Raw genomic sequence first — 20,229 nt, forward strand, 5'->3', positions numbered from 1 at the left:
TGGCCACCCACTAGCACTTCCGAAAAAAAGTGAGACAGATCAGTGTTACACATGTGAAAAATAAAATTTTATTTTTTTTCAAGGTGGAGGACTGTAATTATCCAACAAAAGGTTTTAGACCATGCTAATTCCAGGGGTGCACTCTTTGCTTTGATTTCACATCATTTTTAAAGAGGTTTCAGGCTCTTTTTAGAGATCACCATAAACTTCTTTTTGCCATATACCTTAGCTTCTAAGATTAGCCGAAACAATAATTACCGTTCCTGATTAAGTGTTAGATGGCAATTTTTCTCACCAGACAGTGTTTTTGAAAATACATTGTTCAACTTTTGACTACTATGGGCTGTTGTTTGATCTTTACTCGGTTGCAGCTGCCGCTTCAACCATGATAACTGCTGTTTTGCAAAAGAACTGAAGACTACGATTCAAATTTTTTTGTCGATAAAATAAAAACAAAACAAAAGCTTTGTCACTCGTAATCACTTAAATCTTCATGTTGGAGTGATACAAATTTTTTGCTTGAGGAGATGAAATAGAAACCAGTGCAATCTAAAATACTAGACGGGAACGGAGCGATAAAAATTATTTTTCAGGTCTTTTTAAAAAGCTGAATTTATTAAAAAAAATTTCATTGAAATTCAACAAAAAAATTTAGTTGATATATTTTTTTCTGAAACACTAAAGTCTCCTGTGTTGATTAAGTTACATTTTATCTCGTATGCAGAAATCATCAACTTTTGCTTTAAAACACCAATAATGGTAATTAAAAACAACACACTCAAAATATCCAAAATAGTATCCTGGGGTGAAGTAAACACAACGGGGGGGGGGTCTTTCGTGGTGTACGGTGAAATTAAAGAAGCACTTAAATTTGAAGAAATAGGACGGTACTTAAAGTAAAAAAGAATAAATCGCTATTATTGTAGAATTTTTATGCACCTTTTAAAAGTTGGAGGAAGGATTTTTAATAAGATTACGTAAAAATATATTTTTTACAGGCAACAAATTTTTCCCTTCCTCCTTTAATTACCACTCTTGATAGCAAAACTAAGGCACACTGCAGGGAAAAGAGACTTTCCTATCAAAAGTTTCAAAAAATTTACGTTTTTAGGAGTTTGGATGTTACGAAGTGTTTTCGTCTCATGGCAATCCTGTACTTTTCTTCATCATAATCATGATGTTCTTTAAATAGCCTAAACCAAGAAAAATAAATCAACTTAAAGAAATAACAAGTATAAGAGAGGTGCGCCCTAATATATACCTACTTATGGTAGGTATTGCTGACGAACAATTTAGCATTGAAATTTTTTGACTTGTAGTTCACTTTTGTAGGAAGAGGAGCAGATAATAATATATAGTCATTGCTGAATCTTGGAATATTAGGCCTAGTTTGGTAAGTTTTTTTTAGCTATTTGAATTCTCTGTTAATATAATGTGTAATAAGTTTTAAAAAATGAGTAAAGTATTAGGGTTGAAGCCTCTTGCCATTGCTGGGCTAGGGGGCTCAGGCTCTTAAAAGCACTTTATTAGAGTAGGCCATCTTCAAACTTCCCACTTAAACAAATTGGTAAATATCTACCAAATCATATTATTGAGTTAGAAATAAAGTGAATATATACGAAATCATATTATTGAGTCATATTATATCATATTATTTTCGAAACTTTGAAAATATTAAACCTAACCAAACCAAACATAACCTAACCTAACCTAATCCTTTAATATTTTCCACGGTTTGTCAAAAATGCATTCTTGAACATTCAGTGTTAAGGAAGAAAAAAATACATAATATTTGCAAAATGAATTCTTGGAACATATATACTTGTGATTATCCAACTTACTCATGGAAAGTCAGTGCTTATGGATTAAAATAAGTATTTATTATGAAACAGTAAGTTTAAAACAAAGGTTTTAAGCCTTTTCCACGCTATATTAGCCTTTTTACACACTATTTTTTGTCATTTTCAAGAGCTCAAAAATGGCTTAAATTTGAATTTTCTATAGGAATGATTATTATATTCGTAATCAGCATAAAAAAAGGCATCGAATGGTGTATTCACTTTAGTCCTAACTCAATAATATGATTTCGTATATATTGACCAGAAATAAAGTGAATACACTATTCAATGCCTTTTTGGTAAAGTTCTACAAAATCATATTATTGAGTTAGTAATAAAGTGAATACACCATTCTATGCCTTTTTTTATGCTGATTAAAAATATAATAGGCCTAATAATTTCTATCGGAAATGAATTTCAGCCCACCCATTATAAACCTACCCCTTAAGTGGAAGCTATAGGGGGGGCTGAAATTAATTTACAATAGAAATGATTATTATATTCGTAATAAGCATTAAAAAAAGGCATGAAATGGTTTATTAAATTTTTTCCTAACCAAATAATATTATTTCATATAAGTTTAAGAAAATATTTAAAAAATAATATTATTGAGTTAAAAATAAAGTTAATATACCGCTCAAGGCATTTTTTTGGTCAATATATACAAAATCATATTATTGAGTTAGGACTAAAGTGAAGACACCATTTGATGCCTTTTTTATGCTGATTATGAATATAATAAGCATTTCTATCAGAAATGAATTTCAGCCCCCCCCTCCTATATACGCCAAGTCAGGGGGCGGGGGGGTTAGGTTAGGCTAGGTTACATATAGCCTCGATAGGGGGGGGGCTGAAATTAATTTCTGATATAAATGCTTATTATATTTTTAAACAGGATAAAAAAAGGCATCAAATGGTGTATTCACTTTATTTGAAACTCAATAATATGATTTGGTATATATTGACCCTTTTTTATGCTCTTTACAAATATAATAATCATTTTTGTTGGAAATTAATTTTAGCCCCCACCTCTATATATACCACTTCAGGGTATATATTTGCACATTAGGGGGTTGGGGTTAATTTTATTTTTGATGTAAATGAGAGATACGTTTAAAATGTCCCACCACCCCCCTACTGTTCAAATATATAACTTTATGTGCTATATAGAGAGGGGGGGGGCTAAAATTAATGTCTTAAAAAAATTATTATCATATTATCAAAGAGAATAAAAAAGGCATAATGTGGTATATTCACTTTAGTTGTAATTCAAAAATATGATTTGGTAAATATTTGCAAAAGTATGTCCTGGAAAGGTATTTTGAAGTACTTACCTCCACTCCTTCTCTCAAGAGAGTCATGACCTTTAAAAATCTGTGTTATAAAAATGAAACCTTGCAAAATAGATCTTCTGCTTAAATAAAGTACAACAAAATTGTTTTCAGCTTCACAACTTTCCTCAATCCTAATTTATAAGGTTTTAAAGATGTGCACATACATTTCCTAAATTTTGAAAAAAAAACATTCACATGGCTTAAAACTCAACTCAAATAACAGGAATTGCATTTACAGAACTAAACCTAGAGAAAGAGAAACTGATAACTGAAAATTAAGGTAAAATGTTGTTTTGTCAAAATTTCAATAGGTATAAACCTGTCATGTATACAAATTTCAGGACCCTCTAGAGGAAGAAGGGGTGGATGTAGGTACTTCAAAATACCTTCCCTGGACAAAATTTAGCCTGTAGACCAATCCCTGAAAGTTTCATTTTCCTAACCCAACCCCTTTCCAAGATAGCCAAAAGTAGGTAAAGTAGAATTTTACCAAAACACGCTCTGGGAAGGTATTGGCAAGCTTCCATGTTAATGTTCTTTTGATTTTTAAGTCTTAGAAATTTGTGTAAATTTTTGGCAGTTCATATTATTGACTTTTGAATGATGTGAACTTACTAATTGATGCCTTTTTATGCTCTTTACAAATATAATAATCATTTTTTGTCAGAAATGAATTTTACCCCCACCCCCATATATACCAATTCAGGGTATATATTTGCCCTGTAGGGGGGGGGTAGGGGTAAATTTTTAAATTACCTCTCATTTGCATAAGAAATAAAATTTACCCCACCCCCCTAATTTGCAAATATATAACCCGAAATTGATCGATATAGGGGTGGAGGTAAAATTAATTTCCTGAAATTGAAGCTTAGAGCAAAATTAAGGATTTCATCCTTCTAATGCTCTGTTATGACTTCTATGGGTTGTTTGCTAAATTTTGGCTGAGGACTCAGCAGCTTCCCAGTTGTATAGGAACTCTTGCTGTTGCTATTCTTTATCTAGATTTTTCTTGAATGCACCTGTTGAATCAGCAGCCACTGTATTTTCAGAGAGTAGATTCCACAAGTTTGTTACTTGTTGGCTGAAAAAATGGCTTCTTTCTTTGACTAAGTTGCATTGCTTGAAGATCTTTTTGGAATAACCTCTAGTCACAGAATGTTTGGGGACGAGTAAGGAGACAAGGGAGAACATTTTTGGAAATAATTTTGTGGGTCATTATCATATCACCATGTTTTCTCCTGTATGCAAGAGTAGGAAGCTTCAAGTAATGTAAATGCTCTTTGTATGGCATTTGTTTCAGGCCTTCAACCATTTTGGTTGCTTTTTGTTGAACCCTTTCTAGAATTTCTTTGTCCTTCTTGAAGTAGGGTGATGCCAGGGACATTCCAACCTCTAGGTGCAGGTGAACTAGTGCCTTGTAGAGCTTCATAAACACACTTGGTCATCTTCTAGCGCTAATTCTTCTAATCAGTCCAAGAGATTTGAGTGCAGAAAACAATTCAGATTTTGCATGGGTGCTGAACTTTAGTTGACAATCAACAATGACTCCAAGATCTCTTTCTTCAGAGACTGCAAAAAGGGTGTTACCTTGGAGATAGTATTGTTGATTTGTGTTGTGGTTGCCAAAGTGGATTACATGGCATTTGTCAATATTGAACAAGAGGAGCCATGTATCAGTCCAAGTCCCAAGAATATTAAGGACCTTTTAGATAGATTGCCAGTCAGCGGTTGTGGCTGCTTTGCCAACAAGTTTGGAATAATCAGCATAAAGAGTGAGAAGGTTTGAGAGAAGATTGGGTGTATCATTTATATATAAGTTGAAGAGACTTGGCTCGAGAATGGTCCCCTGGGGAACACTGCTTAAAACAGTTGTAGACAAGGAGAATGGGGGACACCTTTAGAGTTGTGAAGTCTTACAGCTTGTGTTCTTTCCGAAAGGAAACTCTGTATCTACTGAATTATAACATCAACAGCTGCTACTTTTACTTTGGTGATGAGGAATTCATGACAAACTCTGTCAAATGCTTTTGAGATGTGCAGGACCACCGTGTTGACAAGTAAATCATTATTCAATAATGATGTAACATTCTTGTATGTGTGTATGAGATTAGTGTCAACAGATCTTAAAGATCTGAAGCCATGTTGATTGGAAGTGAGGATGTTATTAGTTTCCATGTGCTGAATTAGAGGTAATTTTCCCCATTATCTTTGGGGTCGTTTTTGTAGAATGGTGTTATATAGGATTTTTTCCAATCTGGCGGGAGTTCTCGAGTTTGTTGGTATAGCTTGAAGAGTGTTCACAAGGGAAAACTGAGAACAATTTGGCACTCCTTGAGAAGCCTTGGGTGTATTCCATCTGATCCTTATGATGTATTAACATCAAATTTTTCCAGGCTATTTAAGACCGTATCTTTGGTAATTGATAATTTTGGCATTGGATGACATATTAAGTTTGATGGTGCTGCAGGGATAGTTGAACAAGGTTGGATGGTGAAGGCAGAGGAAAACTGGGTATTTAATACATTGGCCTTATCTATTAGCAATAAGTGGGTTATCCCATTATGTCTGAGGTCAGGAATGGTGTGATGGTTAGGATTTTTGGCAGAAACATGTCTCCAGAAAGATTTGGGATTTGTCTTGATATCTGTGGCAAGCTTTTCCTCATGCTGAGACTTCAATTCCTTAACTGCATTAGAGGCAAGATTTGGAGTATTCCCAAGTATTCGCAGTATTTGGAGTATTTGTCTACTTGACAGGTACCTATTGAATTTTTTACAAAACCACATTTTACTTTAATTTTCAGGTTATTTGAGTAGAATTTTAAGACATATCAATCGGATTTTTCCATATTTTAGATCTTTGAAACCTCATAAATTGGGATTGAGTAAAGTTGTGAAGCTGAAAACAGTTCATACACTTCAGTTGGTAAACTTTTAGTTTAGCTAAATATTGTTATCTTGGAAAGGGGTAGGTTAGAAAAATAAAACTTTCAGGTATAACTTAGAAATCAATAAAACTTAATTACTTAGAAAATAAACCTTAGAAATCAGAAGAGGGTAATATTGAGGCTTGCCAATACCTTTCCAGAGTATGTTTTTGACCCTGACTTCATTTTGGAGTTTCATTTTCCTTACCTAATCTCTTTCCAAGATAGCTAAAAGTAGCTAAATTAGAATTTTACCTAAGGTTCTGCTCTTTCAAAGTGTGTTAACTATGATTTCTCTGCATATATTGAATTAAGAATTGTAATTTTAAAATGTTTTTATATATGGTGTTCACTCAAATAACAGGAATTGCATTTTTCAAAACTGAAACCAGGGAAAAAGAAACTAAGTTAAAACGTTGTTTTGTCAAAATTTCAATATACATAGGCCTGTCAAGTTAAAAAATTTCTTAGATGTAGAAATCAGAAGAGAGTTAACATTGAAGCTTGGCAATACCTTGCCAGAGTTAGTTTTTGGCACTGGATTCATAACTGAAAATTTAATTTTTCCTATCCCAACCTCTTCCCAAGATAGTTAAAAGTACTAGCTAAACTAGAATTTTACCAATATATCCACTGTTTATAAGGTATTTTATTGATATTTTGCTATTTTAAGTGTCAGTGCATACATTAGCCTACTGAGACCTTAATAGCCAACTAGTTGGCCAATTTCAAAGCAGGGTAGAGGTGCCAATGATCCAACAGTTTTTGTAAAATTCAACTTTTTAACTTAATATTCAGGTATCAGTTTAGTGTTCTCGGTTTTTATTTATTAAAATTCAATTACAGTTATGTGAGCAGAATTTAAATCCATATCAATATGTTTTTTTCTAAATTTTGGAAATAAATTTGCAGATCTTTGAAACCTCATAAATTAGGATTTAGTAAAGTTGTGAAGCTAAAAACTGTTGTCTTGTTAAACTAGAAACTAAAACTGTTATTCTAGCTAAACTAGAATTTTACCAAAGGTTCTGTCCTTGCAAAATGTGTTAACTGATTTTTCTGCATATTCTGGAGTAAAAATGGTTTTCTCAACATGTTTTTTTATGTGGTGTCCACTATCTAGGATTCCACCAAAACCCATAGATATGGCTTAAAATTCTACCCAAATAACAGGAATTGCATTTTTCAGAACTGAAACCCGAGAAAAAGAAACTAAGGTAAAATGTTTGGTCAAAATGTCAATAGACATAGGCCTGTCAAGTTGGAAAATTTCTTAGACTTAGAAATCAGAAGAGAGTTAACATTGAAGCTTGGCAATACCTTGCTGGAGTATGTTTTTTTTGTCCTGGATTCATGACTGAAAGTTTAATTTTTCCTATCTTAATCTCTTTCCATGATGGTTAAAAGTACTAGCTAAACTAGAATTTTACAACTATTTCCACTGTTTATAAGGAATTATATCGATATTGTGCTATTTCATTCTTCAGTTCATACATTAGTCTACTGAGACCTTAATAGCCAACTAGTCGGCCAATTTCATAGTAAGGTAAAGGCACCAATGATTCAACAGTTTTGGTAAAAAAAAAAAACTTTTCTACTTCTGAAGGAATCATTCAAAGAGGTTTTGTTGTAATTGGGTTTCAGTGTGTAGGAAAAAAATATATAAATCTAACTGTGTGATTATAAGTATGAAGTTTTATAAGAAAAGAGAACTAAACTCTGACATTCTGAAATTGGAGTGTCTTCACCAACAAATTTGACAGAACAAAAATTACCATTTTTTGACATAAGTTAATTTGACATGTGTCAAAATACTTGGGAAACGCTTTTGGGCAGATCCTGGTGCATTTGACATGCCTATTCTGTCTACTTTATGTATTCGTTTATCTTCAACTTTGTTTAATGTGCAAATGTATAAAACACTATTCAGATAGTGGAAGCAAAAAACTGAAAAAATTATCTCAAGTATAGGAAGGAATTTGGATAATCATATGGAGTCTAATCATGTGACCTATGTTATATGACTTTCCTTCTTTTCACAGTGTTGCATATACGCCACAAGAATTGCATCTCCAATATGAACATATACAAAAAAACATGTACAAAATTTACTAAGATAGAGTCTGCTTCAAGGATGTCAGTGGTAAATGAATTAGGATGCTGTGATCAACCAAGACAAATGCTTAGAAATATGAATATGGTGTAAGGCTAAGCAGCAGTTCCTCAGATATTGGAAAAATCTAGCATCTAATCAGGAAAACTAAAATTTAAAAAAAAACTTGTTTTTAGTTTTGTTTCTTTCATGAGAAATATTATTTGAAATAATAAATAATCATCAACATCTCTTGTTGTTGATAAAGTAATTGTTTCTCATCTGTTTTACATTTTGAGTGAAGTTTCAACAGTGACCAACAGTTCAACAGTGACCAACAGTTCAACAGTGACCTATATTTTGACAGGACCTGTTGCTGTCTGTTAAAAGTTTTGACAAGGTAACTACTAGATATTTTCAAAAGAAACGAATCTCATAATAGAAGCTATTATCTATGCTTTAATTTGGCTGAAGTAACATTTTTAGTCTGCCTGGCATTCCAATATTATAAATTTACTAATTATTAAGAATTTTTTTAAAAAAAAAAAAAACCCTTTTTATAAAAAAGAAGGATTAATTTAAAGACTTTTTGTTTGGAAAATATTTAATTAAAAATAAAAAATTTATAAAAATATAGCTGTCTTATTAGAAGTTTGAATTTTTATAAGGAAAGGTTACAAAACTCGGATTTTCTTAAATTGGACCATTTTCCCCTACAAATTTGACAGAACTAAAAAGTTACCTGTTTTCAACATAAGTTGCAACCCAATTTTACACATGTCAAAATACTTGGGGAATACTTGTTGGTGGATCCAGGTTAATTTGACATGTCTTTTCTTTTTACTTAATTTATTTGTTCCTCTTCAACTTTTTGAAATGTTTAAATGTATAACATGCATTTTAGACAGCAGAATCAAAAAACTGCCTCAAGTATAAAGACAAAATTGGATACTCATATTGAAGTTTAATCATATGACCTAGGTCTCCAGAATATAAGGTGTAATATAGATCTCTGTATACCTGCTATCTGGAATGGCCCACTTTCTCTCATATTCAATGGTCGAGCTAATATTTCTTTTTTGTTCACAGTTAAAGTGTTGTCAACATGTGGACATTTCAATGTTAATCTACTAGTTTAATCCACTTTAGAAACTTTAGTGATGACAATACTTTTTCTGGAAATTCTAGAATTCTTAAAATTTGAGTGTCTTATTTAAGATTATTAGAAGTTTGTAACACCAAGGAGTTAAAAATGTTTTATAAGTATTTTGGGTGAGATAGGAATTTTACACTAATTAGGGAAGGGTTCAGAGAGAATATTCTGTATTTTACAGCTTGGGATTTATTTCAAAAAAAACATGTATAACATTTACTAAGAGAGGATGATTTTTAAATTTATTCAGTGATAAATTGACTATAGTGTTGTGATCAACCAAGTCAAATGCTTAAAAATATGAACATAGCATGAGGCCAAGTGGCAGTTCTTCAGATGATGGAGAAATCTAGCATCAAGTCATTAAAATTACAATTACAAAAAACAACTTTTATTAAAATTTTTTTTACTTGTGAAATATTATTAAAAACAATGATAATCAAAATCTCTTGTTTTTGAGAAAGTATCCATAAATTTGACAACTTTACTTTTGTCAGAGGACCCTTGAATTTTGACACCAATTGTTTATCATCTGTTTTACATGTTCAGTGAAGTTTTGTCAGGGCCTGTTGCTGTCTGTCAAAAATATCAACAAGGTTACTACAAGATATACTCAAAAGAAATGAATTTTATAATAGAAGTCAATATCTAGGCTGCATTTGAATTTAACTGAAGGAACATTTTTAGTTGGTCTTGTATTCCACTACTTCAGACAAGAATTTTTAACATTTGGAACATAGTTTTGTCAAAATAATATTAGCTGCCATTTTAACTTAATTTTATCAAGATCAGATGTATCTTGAGGTATTAGTGATGATCCCAACTTTTTTTGCCAAGAAATAACTAAATAATGACAGTTTGAACATTCCATAGCAAAAAAATTGTTAACAGCTTGTTTTGTGTTGAAAACAGGAAACTGATTGAATTAAATATTCTTTTCTCATCTGGGTCTTGATTTAGAGTCCATTGTGTAAAGACATCTTTTTGGATTTAACTTCTTTTTTAACTGACAAAGGATTATAGTCTCTTTCCAACATACAGCTAATATATTGATAATAATTAGTTCAGTATACCGAAGGATTAAAATTTGAATAAGCAGATTTAAGGGCGGATCTACCTTTCTTTCAATACATGTTATTAGCTATTGTGAATTAACAGGGAGACATTTAAAGCGGTTACATATGGCTCTACAGGAAGTACCAGTGCCTTACCTAGCCTAACCAGTTAGATTTTTGGTTGAAGATTTTAATTGTTTAATTACAATCTGAGTCCAGTTAGTATCTGGCTTATCTCTGCCTATAACTTGAAAACAAAACTTTGAATATCAATCTGAATATGAAGTTCTTCTACCCCAAATGCAAAGATAGAGCTGGCAGAGGTACAGTTCAATATAGCAAATGCAATCAATGGCTGCAGCCCAAATGTGCTGATATTACACTGCTATCACACAATGCTACTTAGCATTGTTTGAACTGTTGCACCTATTATCCCAAGCTCTCCTCAAGCTCCATCACCAGTTATCCCAGTTGAGACAACCAGCAAGCCCTTAACACCAGACTTCACTCAAGAGATTTCAAGTCTTACTCTTTCCCCATCCTTACTGAAATCCACCAAACGCAGGGATCCTAAAAAATTAGGGGCATCTCACTTATTTGAAATTAAAGGTCAAGAGGAAATTAGTAAACTTTGCTCACCAATCCGGCTTTATTTCCGTATAAGTAATGAGGCTAACTTGCTGAATAGAACTTAAACACCTAAAGCAGCTCCTATTTCCTGCTTTATGCTACCAATGAATGCTACAACCCAAACTGAAGCACAAAATGAAATAACCACCTTTACTTAACCCTACTGATGCAAAAACTAGTCTAGCTATGTTTATGAACTTGATCAGATTAATGACCAATTAACCAGGAGGAGTGCTGAAACTCAGCTTCTGACTGAAAAGGTAAAAAGTATTCTCAAACATGCCAATAAATTAATATCTGATCTTAAACTAGAAATCCGCGGTGAAGACCATGAAATTGTGTGTCTGAAACACAAACGTGAGAGAATGAACAATCTAAGTCTCCCAGGCCAGCAAAGCTGCTGTCAATTAAAAGTGCTACCACCAATATTACCCCTGAACCTATGATAATATTTGAACATTGTGTTACAATTTTTAAAAATAGATCTGATGCAAGCAAGTTTGTCCAACTGCCAAACGGTGTCTGAATAGATCTGAAGCAAGCAAATTTGTTAACATGATTTTGACAAGGAAGTACAACCTAGGAGACAAATGTAATTTTGGACATGCATATAACTTAAGCGTTTTTTTTGTGCAGTGAGTGACAAGCTTGTAGATAACATTCCAGCAAATAATGACAAGAATGCCGCAGTGATTACCAAGTTTTTGATAAATCATCATCAGAGGATGATGTTTGTATTTTTTTTTAGAAAAAAGCCAAATATAAAAAGAAAGAAAATGTGGGAAAAAGCAGAAAAGAAAATGTGATATGTAAAAATTTTGATTACAAGTTTTGTAAACACCGCAAGTTTTTACACGTATGTCGTGATTTTATTTTGGGTATTTGTAGGGCTGACAAGTGCAGTTTTGATCTTATTAACTTGTATTCTTTTTTATTTTGCTTTGACAAATTGTGTAACTTTGCTCATGTATCGGCTGTGGTGGAGGATATGCTTACGATCCAACCTTTTTTAGGGTAATGCAGAAAGCGCCCATGACTCCCTCTGGTCTGGTCCCGTTTTACCGCCAGGCACCGCCTCCGCCGCTGTCCCAACCCAGCGGGTTTCATTCTCCTTTCTTTGCTCCGCCCTTGTATTCCCCGTTTTACCCCCCCCCCCCTCCTCTATCTGGGGGGGCGGTTCCCAGCTCACCCCCTCCCCCAGCTCAACCAAATCCCAGCTCAGAAGGTTTTCCAGCTCCCCCCCCCCCTCCCCAGCAACTATCTAGAAACCATTGTTTAGAGCAGGCGCGGTGCTTTGCTTGCACTAGTGGATCTTGTGGTTGTGATCTTTGAGACCAACTTCACTTTTCTGCTCTTCAAATTTTCTCAACTTGGCACAAGTCCCATAATAACAGCCTCACAAAGAGGACAAAGATTTAAGAATACCTGTCATCTGAATTTTCACTACCAAATGCTAATGCTGAAAGTCTCAACACAGATAAGGTAGTTGAAATAGAAACCCGAGCATGCATCCTTAAGTCAACTGTACTGGTGGTAACAGAAGTCCACTGCCAACCTTTATGCTTAGACCAGATGTTATTCCCAGGGGAAAAAGAGGCAGTGGCGTTGGAAACTTTGCCCATGAAAAGTTAGCTACAAGTGTTATTGATGATCCATGTCTTGAAACTCACAACAGAATAATCTGGCTAAGAATCCAACCTAAAAGACTTCCAAGGAGAATCAAGGGTTTGACTGCATGTGCTTTCTATTACTGGCTAGCCTTAAAAATAGAAGAAAAGGTTTCTTGAAAAGCTCCACATTAGTGCTTACTAGGTTTAAGGTAAGTGGCCCAGATGTGCAATGTTTGTTCTTGGTGATGGTAGTGAGCTGAAACTGTATAATTTTTACAGGGCGTTTGAGTTAAATCATACAAATATTACAGAAGTCCATGGTCCCACTGACGGCCTGCTCCTGGGTGGTAGTTACCATTTCTCACTTCAGCTAAACCTGTTGAACAGCATGAAAAGTATGTACATGACAAAAGAGATAACCAGTTGACCAATCACTGATACTGGTTTGTTTGAGTTTGGGAATTGGATAACTCAAGAAAGTTGGATAGATGTATTTAATGCTAGCACTGTTGATTCAAAAGCATAAGTTCTTTAAAATACTCTACTAGAAAAATTTTGCAGTTACTTCCCCAAGAGAAAAACCAACTCCTTCTTCGCCAACTGTCCATACATTTCAAATTATGTTAAAAAGCTGATACCTGAGAAACGAAGATTATTCAAATAAGGGAAATATCAGCAAGCTATTCTTTTGAAGAACAAAATTGGTAAACTGAAACGCCAGGCGGCAAAAGACTGCTATCAAAGTAAAGTTAATGATTTGTTCTAATCCAAACCCTAAAAGTAGTACAAAGAAGTTAAAAAACTTGTTGGAAAAGAAATAAGTGCGTCAATTTCAACTTGGATGATACAGATACCAAATTGGCCAACCAACTTAACGTCCACCTGACTAGTATTGCACAAACCCTACCTCCCTTGCGCCCTGATGAGATACCACAGCCACCTCCAGACTATTAGGACCTCCCAACAATAACAGCCAAAATGGTGACCAAAAAACTTAGAATGCTAAAACAAACAAGCGTCACGCCAATTGATATCCCAATGTAAATCATAAAAGCATTCCCAGACAAACTTAGTCAATCACTTTCAAATTTATTTAACCAGATCACCATGTCTGGCAGCTTCCTGTCTTTGGAAGAAAGGATATGTGACGCCAATGCCTAAAAAAGATGCTCTAGAGTTTTACCAATCACTCTTACACCACTATTTAGCAAAGTCTATGAGCACGTCCTCTCATTCTGGCTAAAGAAAAAATCATCAACATGGTGGATCCAAAGCAATTTGGTAGTCTTCCCAAGACCTCAACAGCTCACTATTTTTTAAGCTTTCTGGGCAAAATCCTCAAGAACCTAGACAACCCTTGCTAATGGACAAACCTCATAGCATTGGATCTGAAAAAAATATTTTGACCTGATCAACCACAGTAAACTCATCCAAAAGTTATTTACAAGTTATAGTATCATCCCTGCTTTAGTTCAAATCATTGCCAGCTTTCTCTTCGATTGAAAGCAAAGCACTTAATATAAGAGTGCATACTCAACCAAGGTTCAAATCTAGTTTAGAGTTCCACAAGGAACAGCCCTTGGTCTTCTTTTGTTTCTTGTCATTTTCAACGAGCTGGCAGAGTCCTATCCAGAAAAACGGAAGTACGTTGATGATCTATCATTAACTGACATTTGCCACAAGGACTCCCATAGCAACGCGTATGATATCATTGAGGACATTAAGAAATAGGCTGCCAGTAACAACATGGTAGTGAAGTTTCATTATGGTGTTCCTGTTGGGCATCTGCTGACGTTCTACTTTCTTTCATTATACCTATCTTAGAATATTGTTGTCAAGTAATGCATTTCTCCCTTACTCTCGGCCAGTCAGAGACATTGAAGCAATTTCAGTACTATGCCCTGCTTTTGGCGTCTAAATCTCCTAAAGTCCCCTATATATCGCTCCTCCAAGAATTTAAACTTCTTACCCTTGAAAAACTTAGTTTCAAGTTGGGAAAGGGTATCCTGAAAAATTCCAACCTCTGTGATATACTTCCTCAGGATTTTCCTTCTTTGCAGACAATGATTGCAAATGTTTGTTGCTGAACCTATACCAAATATACAACGAGTATTTACAACACATGCAAGATGTGAAAAAAAAGTTTTGTGGCTGGGTTTATTTGCCCTTATTACTTAGATGCCTAATTTTATATATAGATGTATGATATTTTAATTTTTGTCTTTTTTAAAATTTTGTTGACTGTTTAAGCATTGTGAAAATTGTATTTGTTTTGACCTTGTCACTTAATGTGAAAATTGCATTTTGTATGTGTAGACTTTTTGAATTATTTACTATTTTCTTAAAAAAAAAAAAAAGAAACAAGAATTGGCCCAATTGTGTAAGCATTGTGAAATAAAGGAGATTTTGATTTGATTTGATATTATATCGATTGTCAACGTTTTGCATTGTCAAAATATAACAAAGGCTTCCAGAGATGGTGTTCCAAGTCGTGACTAAGTAGAGTTATCCTGTTTTGAAGGAAAATTTTGACAGTGGTTCCAAAATTGCACTGTCTAATCATTAGTGCCTTTACCCTACATCAGACAAGAACTTTCAGCAGTTGGAACAATGTTTTGTCAATATAATATTATTTGCCATTTTAATTTAATTTATCAAGAAAAAGCTAAATTGGCTACATTTTAGAGAAGATGAGACGTATCTTGACGCATTTGTGCTGATCCCAACTTTCTTTTGCAAAAATATAACCAAGTAATGACAGTTTGAGCATTACATAGCTACAAAAAATGTCAGGAGCTCATTTTGTGTCAAAAACTGAAAACTGATCAAATTGAATATTCTTTTCTAACCTGGCAATATCAGATATAGTGTCCACGTTTCACATTGTCAAAATATAACGACGGCTTCGAGAGATGGTGTTCCAAGTCACGATCAAGGAGAGTTATCCTGTTATGCAGGAAAATTTCAACAGTGGTTCCAAAATTGCACTGTCAAATCATAGGTGCATTTACCGTATATATGGAATTTTATTGGTAGCTGACTAGTTGGATATTTTAACCACAAGTTATATCTGGGATCTTAATTACAAACTAGCCTAGTTAACTATTTGCAAAGTGTAGGCTTATATAAAATTCTGTCGATAGCTGACTAGTTGGCTAATTCCTGATTAAATCTATATATAAGTGAGGTCTAATATCTAACTAGTCAGCTAGTCTAAATATTTTATAACTATTTCCTCCTCCCAAATATATTGGCTGGTGATGCCTCTGGTTGGAACAAAATCCTTGGAGAAGTAATGCTTGGAATCCATGGGAAGTAATATATTTATATTTCTTAGTCCAAGGTTACCAGTTAATGTTACTTACATTGCCCCCAATTTTACCCAGTCCCAGCACTTACCCTTTGGAACTGGATACTTCCTCTAGTATATATCAATTTTTATTTTTGACAACAGAAATAAATTATTGAATTTTATTAAACTACTTCTAAAGAGTCGTTACCCCACGTTATTGTTTTTGAGGAGTAACTCAAGTTATTGTTTGTGATTAGTAAGTAGTTTCCAAAAATTGTGAAATCTCTTTTACCACTATCATAATAACTTAATCACAGATTTGATATCATAATAACATATTCTTAAGAAAAATATAATTAAGAAAAAAATATTGCTTAACTTAATATCCTCCCCCACCCCCTCTGATGGAAAATACAGGGATTTATAAATATTTATGATATTAATTTTGTTAATTTGAGTCATTTGTTATTGTTAATGGATTATTATTTTGTGTAAAAAAATGGAGACAAATAGATTTGCACTGTTAAAAAATATGGGTTGAACAGACAGCATATTTGTCTATCAGAAGAGGGGGGATAAATACTTCATGAAATGAGTAAGTATTTATTAGTACTTTAAGGGATTTGTCATAGTTGCTTGTAACAGTTTTAGGATCAGTTACTTAGACCTAGATATTCCAATGCTTAATGCAATATAGACTAGCACTTACTCACATCTGCGCCAGGCAAGCCTGAGATCACAGCTCATTCAGTGATAATTGTAAAGCTCTGGCCTTATGTTTAATGAAACAACCAATGGTGATCTGTTGTCTACCAGTTTACCAGGTCTACCAGATCTGTTTTCTTGAGGCCCTGAGAGGTCCAGGACCAAACATCACAGGAATGTTGTCCTTGTTTTATTTGATACATCCCTGGCATCACTACTTTCTTAAACTGTGTTTTTTTTTAGTGTTTTTGATGAGAAACCTGATCTAAGGGTCAAGGACTGTTGTCACCCCAACTAGTTGCAAGTACTCTTTGCAGGAAATTGTTCTCAAATTTAATTGATTTTTTTTTCTACAGAATTAAACATTTTCTCTGTATTTATAATGAGGAGCAATTTCAGCTAAAAAGACTACTTAAAAAGAAAGTAATTTGTATACTTTAAATGCATGTGAATTGACAAATCATGTGATAAGTTGACTATATACCTGGCTAAGGGCTAAATAATCACCATATTAAAAACTGTAACCCTCAGCTTAAGAGGTTTAGACAGCAACAAATATTGGTAAGATTTGTTTGTTATTTTCTTGGATTTTGAGAAAGGACATGATAGAGATATGAGCTACAAAACATCATTCTGGACCCTAGTTTAGACTAAAATTTATTCTTGAACTGTCAATCTTCTATTGGTCCAAAATTTCCAAGCTGCATAGACCTATTATTCTGCAATTTTAATTCAAATGTTTTTTTATACTGAAAAATAGGGCCCATAGAAGCACAGTTAGATTTCTAAATACATTTTTTTTAAACCTCTATTTCTACCTATCTTTAATAATACAAAATGAAAAGAGAATATTATTCTATTGATTTGGACTGTTGAATCTTGGGAACCTCATCCTTTTTCTTTATTAATATAATTTTTGCTTTACAGTTTACAACATCAGTTATTACAGATTGCCGAATTTCTAGGGACCTTTTGATATCCTGTGTAGGAAGGACCAATTCCAAGCGTTTTTGATAGTATTCTACATTTTATAAGAGACTTTAAGTGTATTGGAAGAATTTGTTATTGACTCACCTCTAATTCCAAATATGGCTCAAAATTTCACTCTACCTGAAGCTTCTGATATTAAGAATGTTAAGTAACCTAATTATTGTTCTGCTAACAAAATAGAAGGAAGATATGTCCTTGTATTTTCTTACTTAAAAAATTTTGAATAAAACAAATGAAGAAAAAGTAACTGTATCTTTTTCGAGTTGACATCAAGGTATAAAATTTTGTATTTACTGCAGGATAATTTTTAACTACAGGACTTTGAGTCACCGGGGCACGGTCGCCGCGAGAGATAAACTGACCCTGTGGGGGGGCTCACAGGGCGGTGGGAAGAAAAAGTAACAATGGGAGGGATACCGGCCGGGGCGCGACGATGGTACGGGAAAAGTGAAGTGGAACCGTGTTTGTCTGGGCAAGGAACTATCTATTTGGACAAAAAGATTATGAATGCCCAATCTAGTTGGCCACTTCCTAGACTTTGGAGAAAGGATTAAAGTTACAAGGGGAATGCTTTTGGGAGGCGAACAAGCAAGAGGGTGTTGGGGACGGGTCAATTGGATTAAAATGGTCTGTAAGGGTATGGTGACGGAACAAGAGTAGATTTCGTGGACGTAGAGAAACTTCTTTAGTTATATTGAATTGTCCAATATCGGGCTGGGAGGAGGACATGATTGGAGGTAAAATGTTAAATGATCAAGATGAGAAGGGGGTTACGGAAGATTTCTACCTTGCCCTTAAAAGAGTGGGGTTTTAAACTAACTCTCCACTATTGCAGATAGATGAGCGACATTTCATGATTCATCAATACAATATAAAACAGAACAAAGGTCAACAAGGTCAAAACTGCACTTATGAGACACGGAAATACCTTAACTAAAGTTGACAGATACCTCTATATAAAAACTTTCAGTGTTTACGAAACTCGTAAAAAACACAATTAAAACAGCTACAAATCATATTTTATTTTTTGATTATTCTTAATGTAAAACAAAACTCAAAATGAAATTTTGATGTCATTAGATGTATGAAAAGAATTGGTTTATTATGTTGATACCTAATAAATAATATTCATTAAGTTTAGTCTTACCAATCAAAAGCTACAAGCCTGAGAAAATTTGCCTGATTTTACAAAAATGGAGTTAGTGCTCCTAATAGTAACGAAAGCTTAATAAAAGTCACACCATCTTACTCAGCGTTTAAGATTACCCTAATTTAGAGGTTTCTTGCTACCGTATGCAAAAATGTTTGTGTTTGTTTTTTTTTGCCAGAATTATCACGGATGCATGTGTTTTTTTTTTCAGGGGTGACCGTATCGCCCCAATATTCCCAGAAGATTGAGAGACGGTTAATTTGAATGGAAATTAGAATGCCCCTTTCCCGCCCAAAGTCGTCTGCTCAAAATTTAAAAATTACTCACTGAGGTAATTTTTCTTTGATGAAGGAAGTTTCTGGGAAGTGGACTTTCCACGGGAGATTTTACAATGGGGCATGTTGGTAGAATATCTATTCAAAATTCTTTCTATTTGTCTCACTTTCTCTGTTCCGACTAAAAATTATACATGTGAAGATGTTTAGAGAAATGGTCGGCGAACTTATTAGCCAAAGAGGCAAGTATGAACATTACAATAATTTTTAAAGAATTGGGAGCCAAATCTCCTTCTTTAGTTAACTTTTTTTGTACTTGTTTATTATACGGTACACACTCGAGAAGTGAAGTTAGGTTGATCCTGATGAAATATAACCATCGTACCTTGTTCTGAAGCAGAAGATCAGGGTTCTCACTCTCCATTTCAAATAAAAATTATTTGAATTGGTGATGATTAAGAACTTTAAATAAAATGGAGCTTGTAATAGTAATAGCTAATTCCATGAATATTCAAATTTCTTCCAGAAATGCTTGTGCACGAATGGCTTGATATGCTTTGATGAATTGTGCTTTGGCCCCATCTGTTAAAATCCGCATCATTTTTATCGAGGGGACTATGATGCTTATCTATATAATTCAATTATATCTATATAATTCTATATATTCAATTACAGTACTGACCTTTGAATCCTGGAATGTGGTAGCATTTTAATTAAGGAAAGTCTTTTGAAGCATGCAAAATAGTTCTATATTGTTCTCTTTCGACTATGATTAAATTTGCCTTTGGATGAGTGTCTTCTAAGTTCCCTTAGTGCCTTGAATTTGGGCTATTTTTTGAAATTTAAATAATTTTTTTTTCAGTTGAAGCGACCGCTGCAACCATGATGGATATATTTATATCAACTGCAAGGATTTTTGTAACAAAAGGGTGCTATTAATAAATCTAAGGGTGAGTGTCTTAAAACAAATAATCTCTCGGGTCTGACCTTTGAGTGGTAATAATCCTAAAAGCTCTTGATTTAGGCCCTGAATGAAACATAAATCTTAAAAAAAAAGTGAAACTTATGCTGTATCATTTATGTCACAAGACTTGTCAGTCGCTATTTATTAAGGCAGAACCAGTTTGAGATCTTCGATATGCTTTGTGTTTATATTTGAACAAATTATAATTGTTCTGT

At 33.8% G+C, this 20,229-nt stretch overlaps 1 protein-coding gene across 1 annotated transcript in view; it reads left to right on the forward strand.

The window, feature by feature from the left end:
* Positions 1–4,808: 4,808 nt before the first annotated feature.
* Positions 4,809–20,229, forward strand: part of LOC148939025 (uncharacterized) — a 67,672-nt gene continuing 52,251 nt past the window's right edge. Inside the window, exon 1 of the mRNA XM_089107342.1 lies at positions 4,809–4,944. Within this exon, the coding sequence (XP_088963468.1) occupies positions 4,809–4,944 (136 nt within the window). The remainder of the gene's footprint in view (positions 4,945–20,229) is intronic.

This window comes from Artemia sp. Qi Xiang Cuo, unplaced genomic scaffold, assembly GCF_049724085.1.
Source record: "Artemia sp. Qi Xiang Cuo unplaced genomic scaffold, ASM4972408v1 HiC_scaffold_22, whole genome shotgun sequence".
Taxonomy (NCBI): Eukaryota; Metazoa; Arthropoda; class Branchiopoda; order Anostraca; family Artemiidae; genus Artemia; species Artemia sp. Qi Xiang Cuo.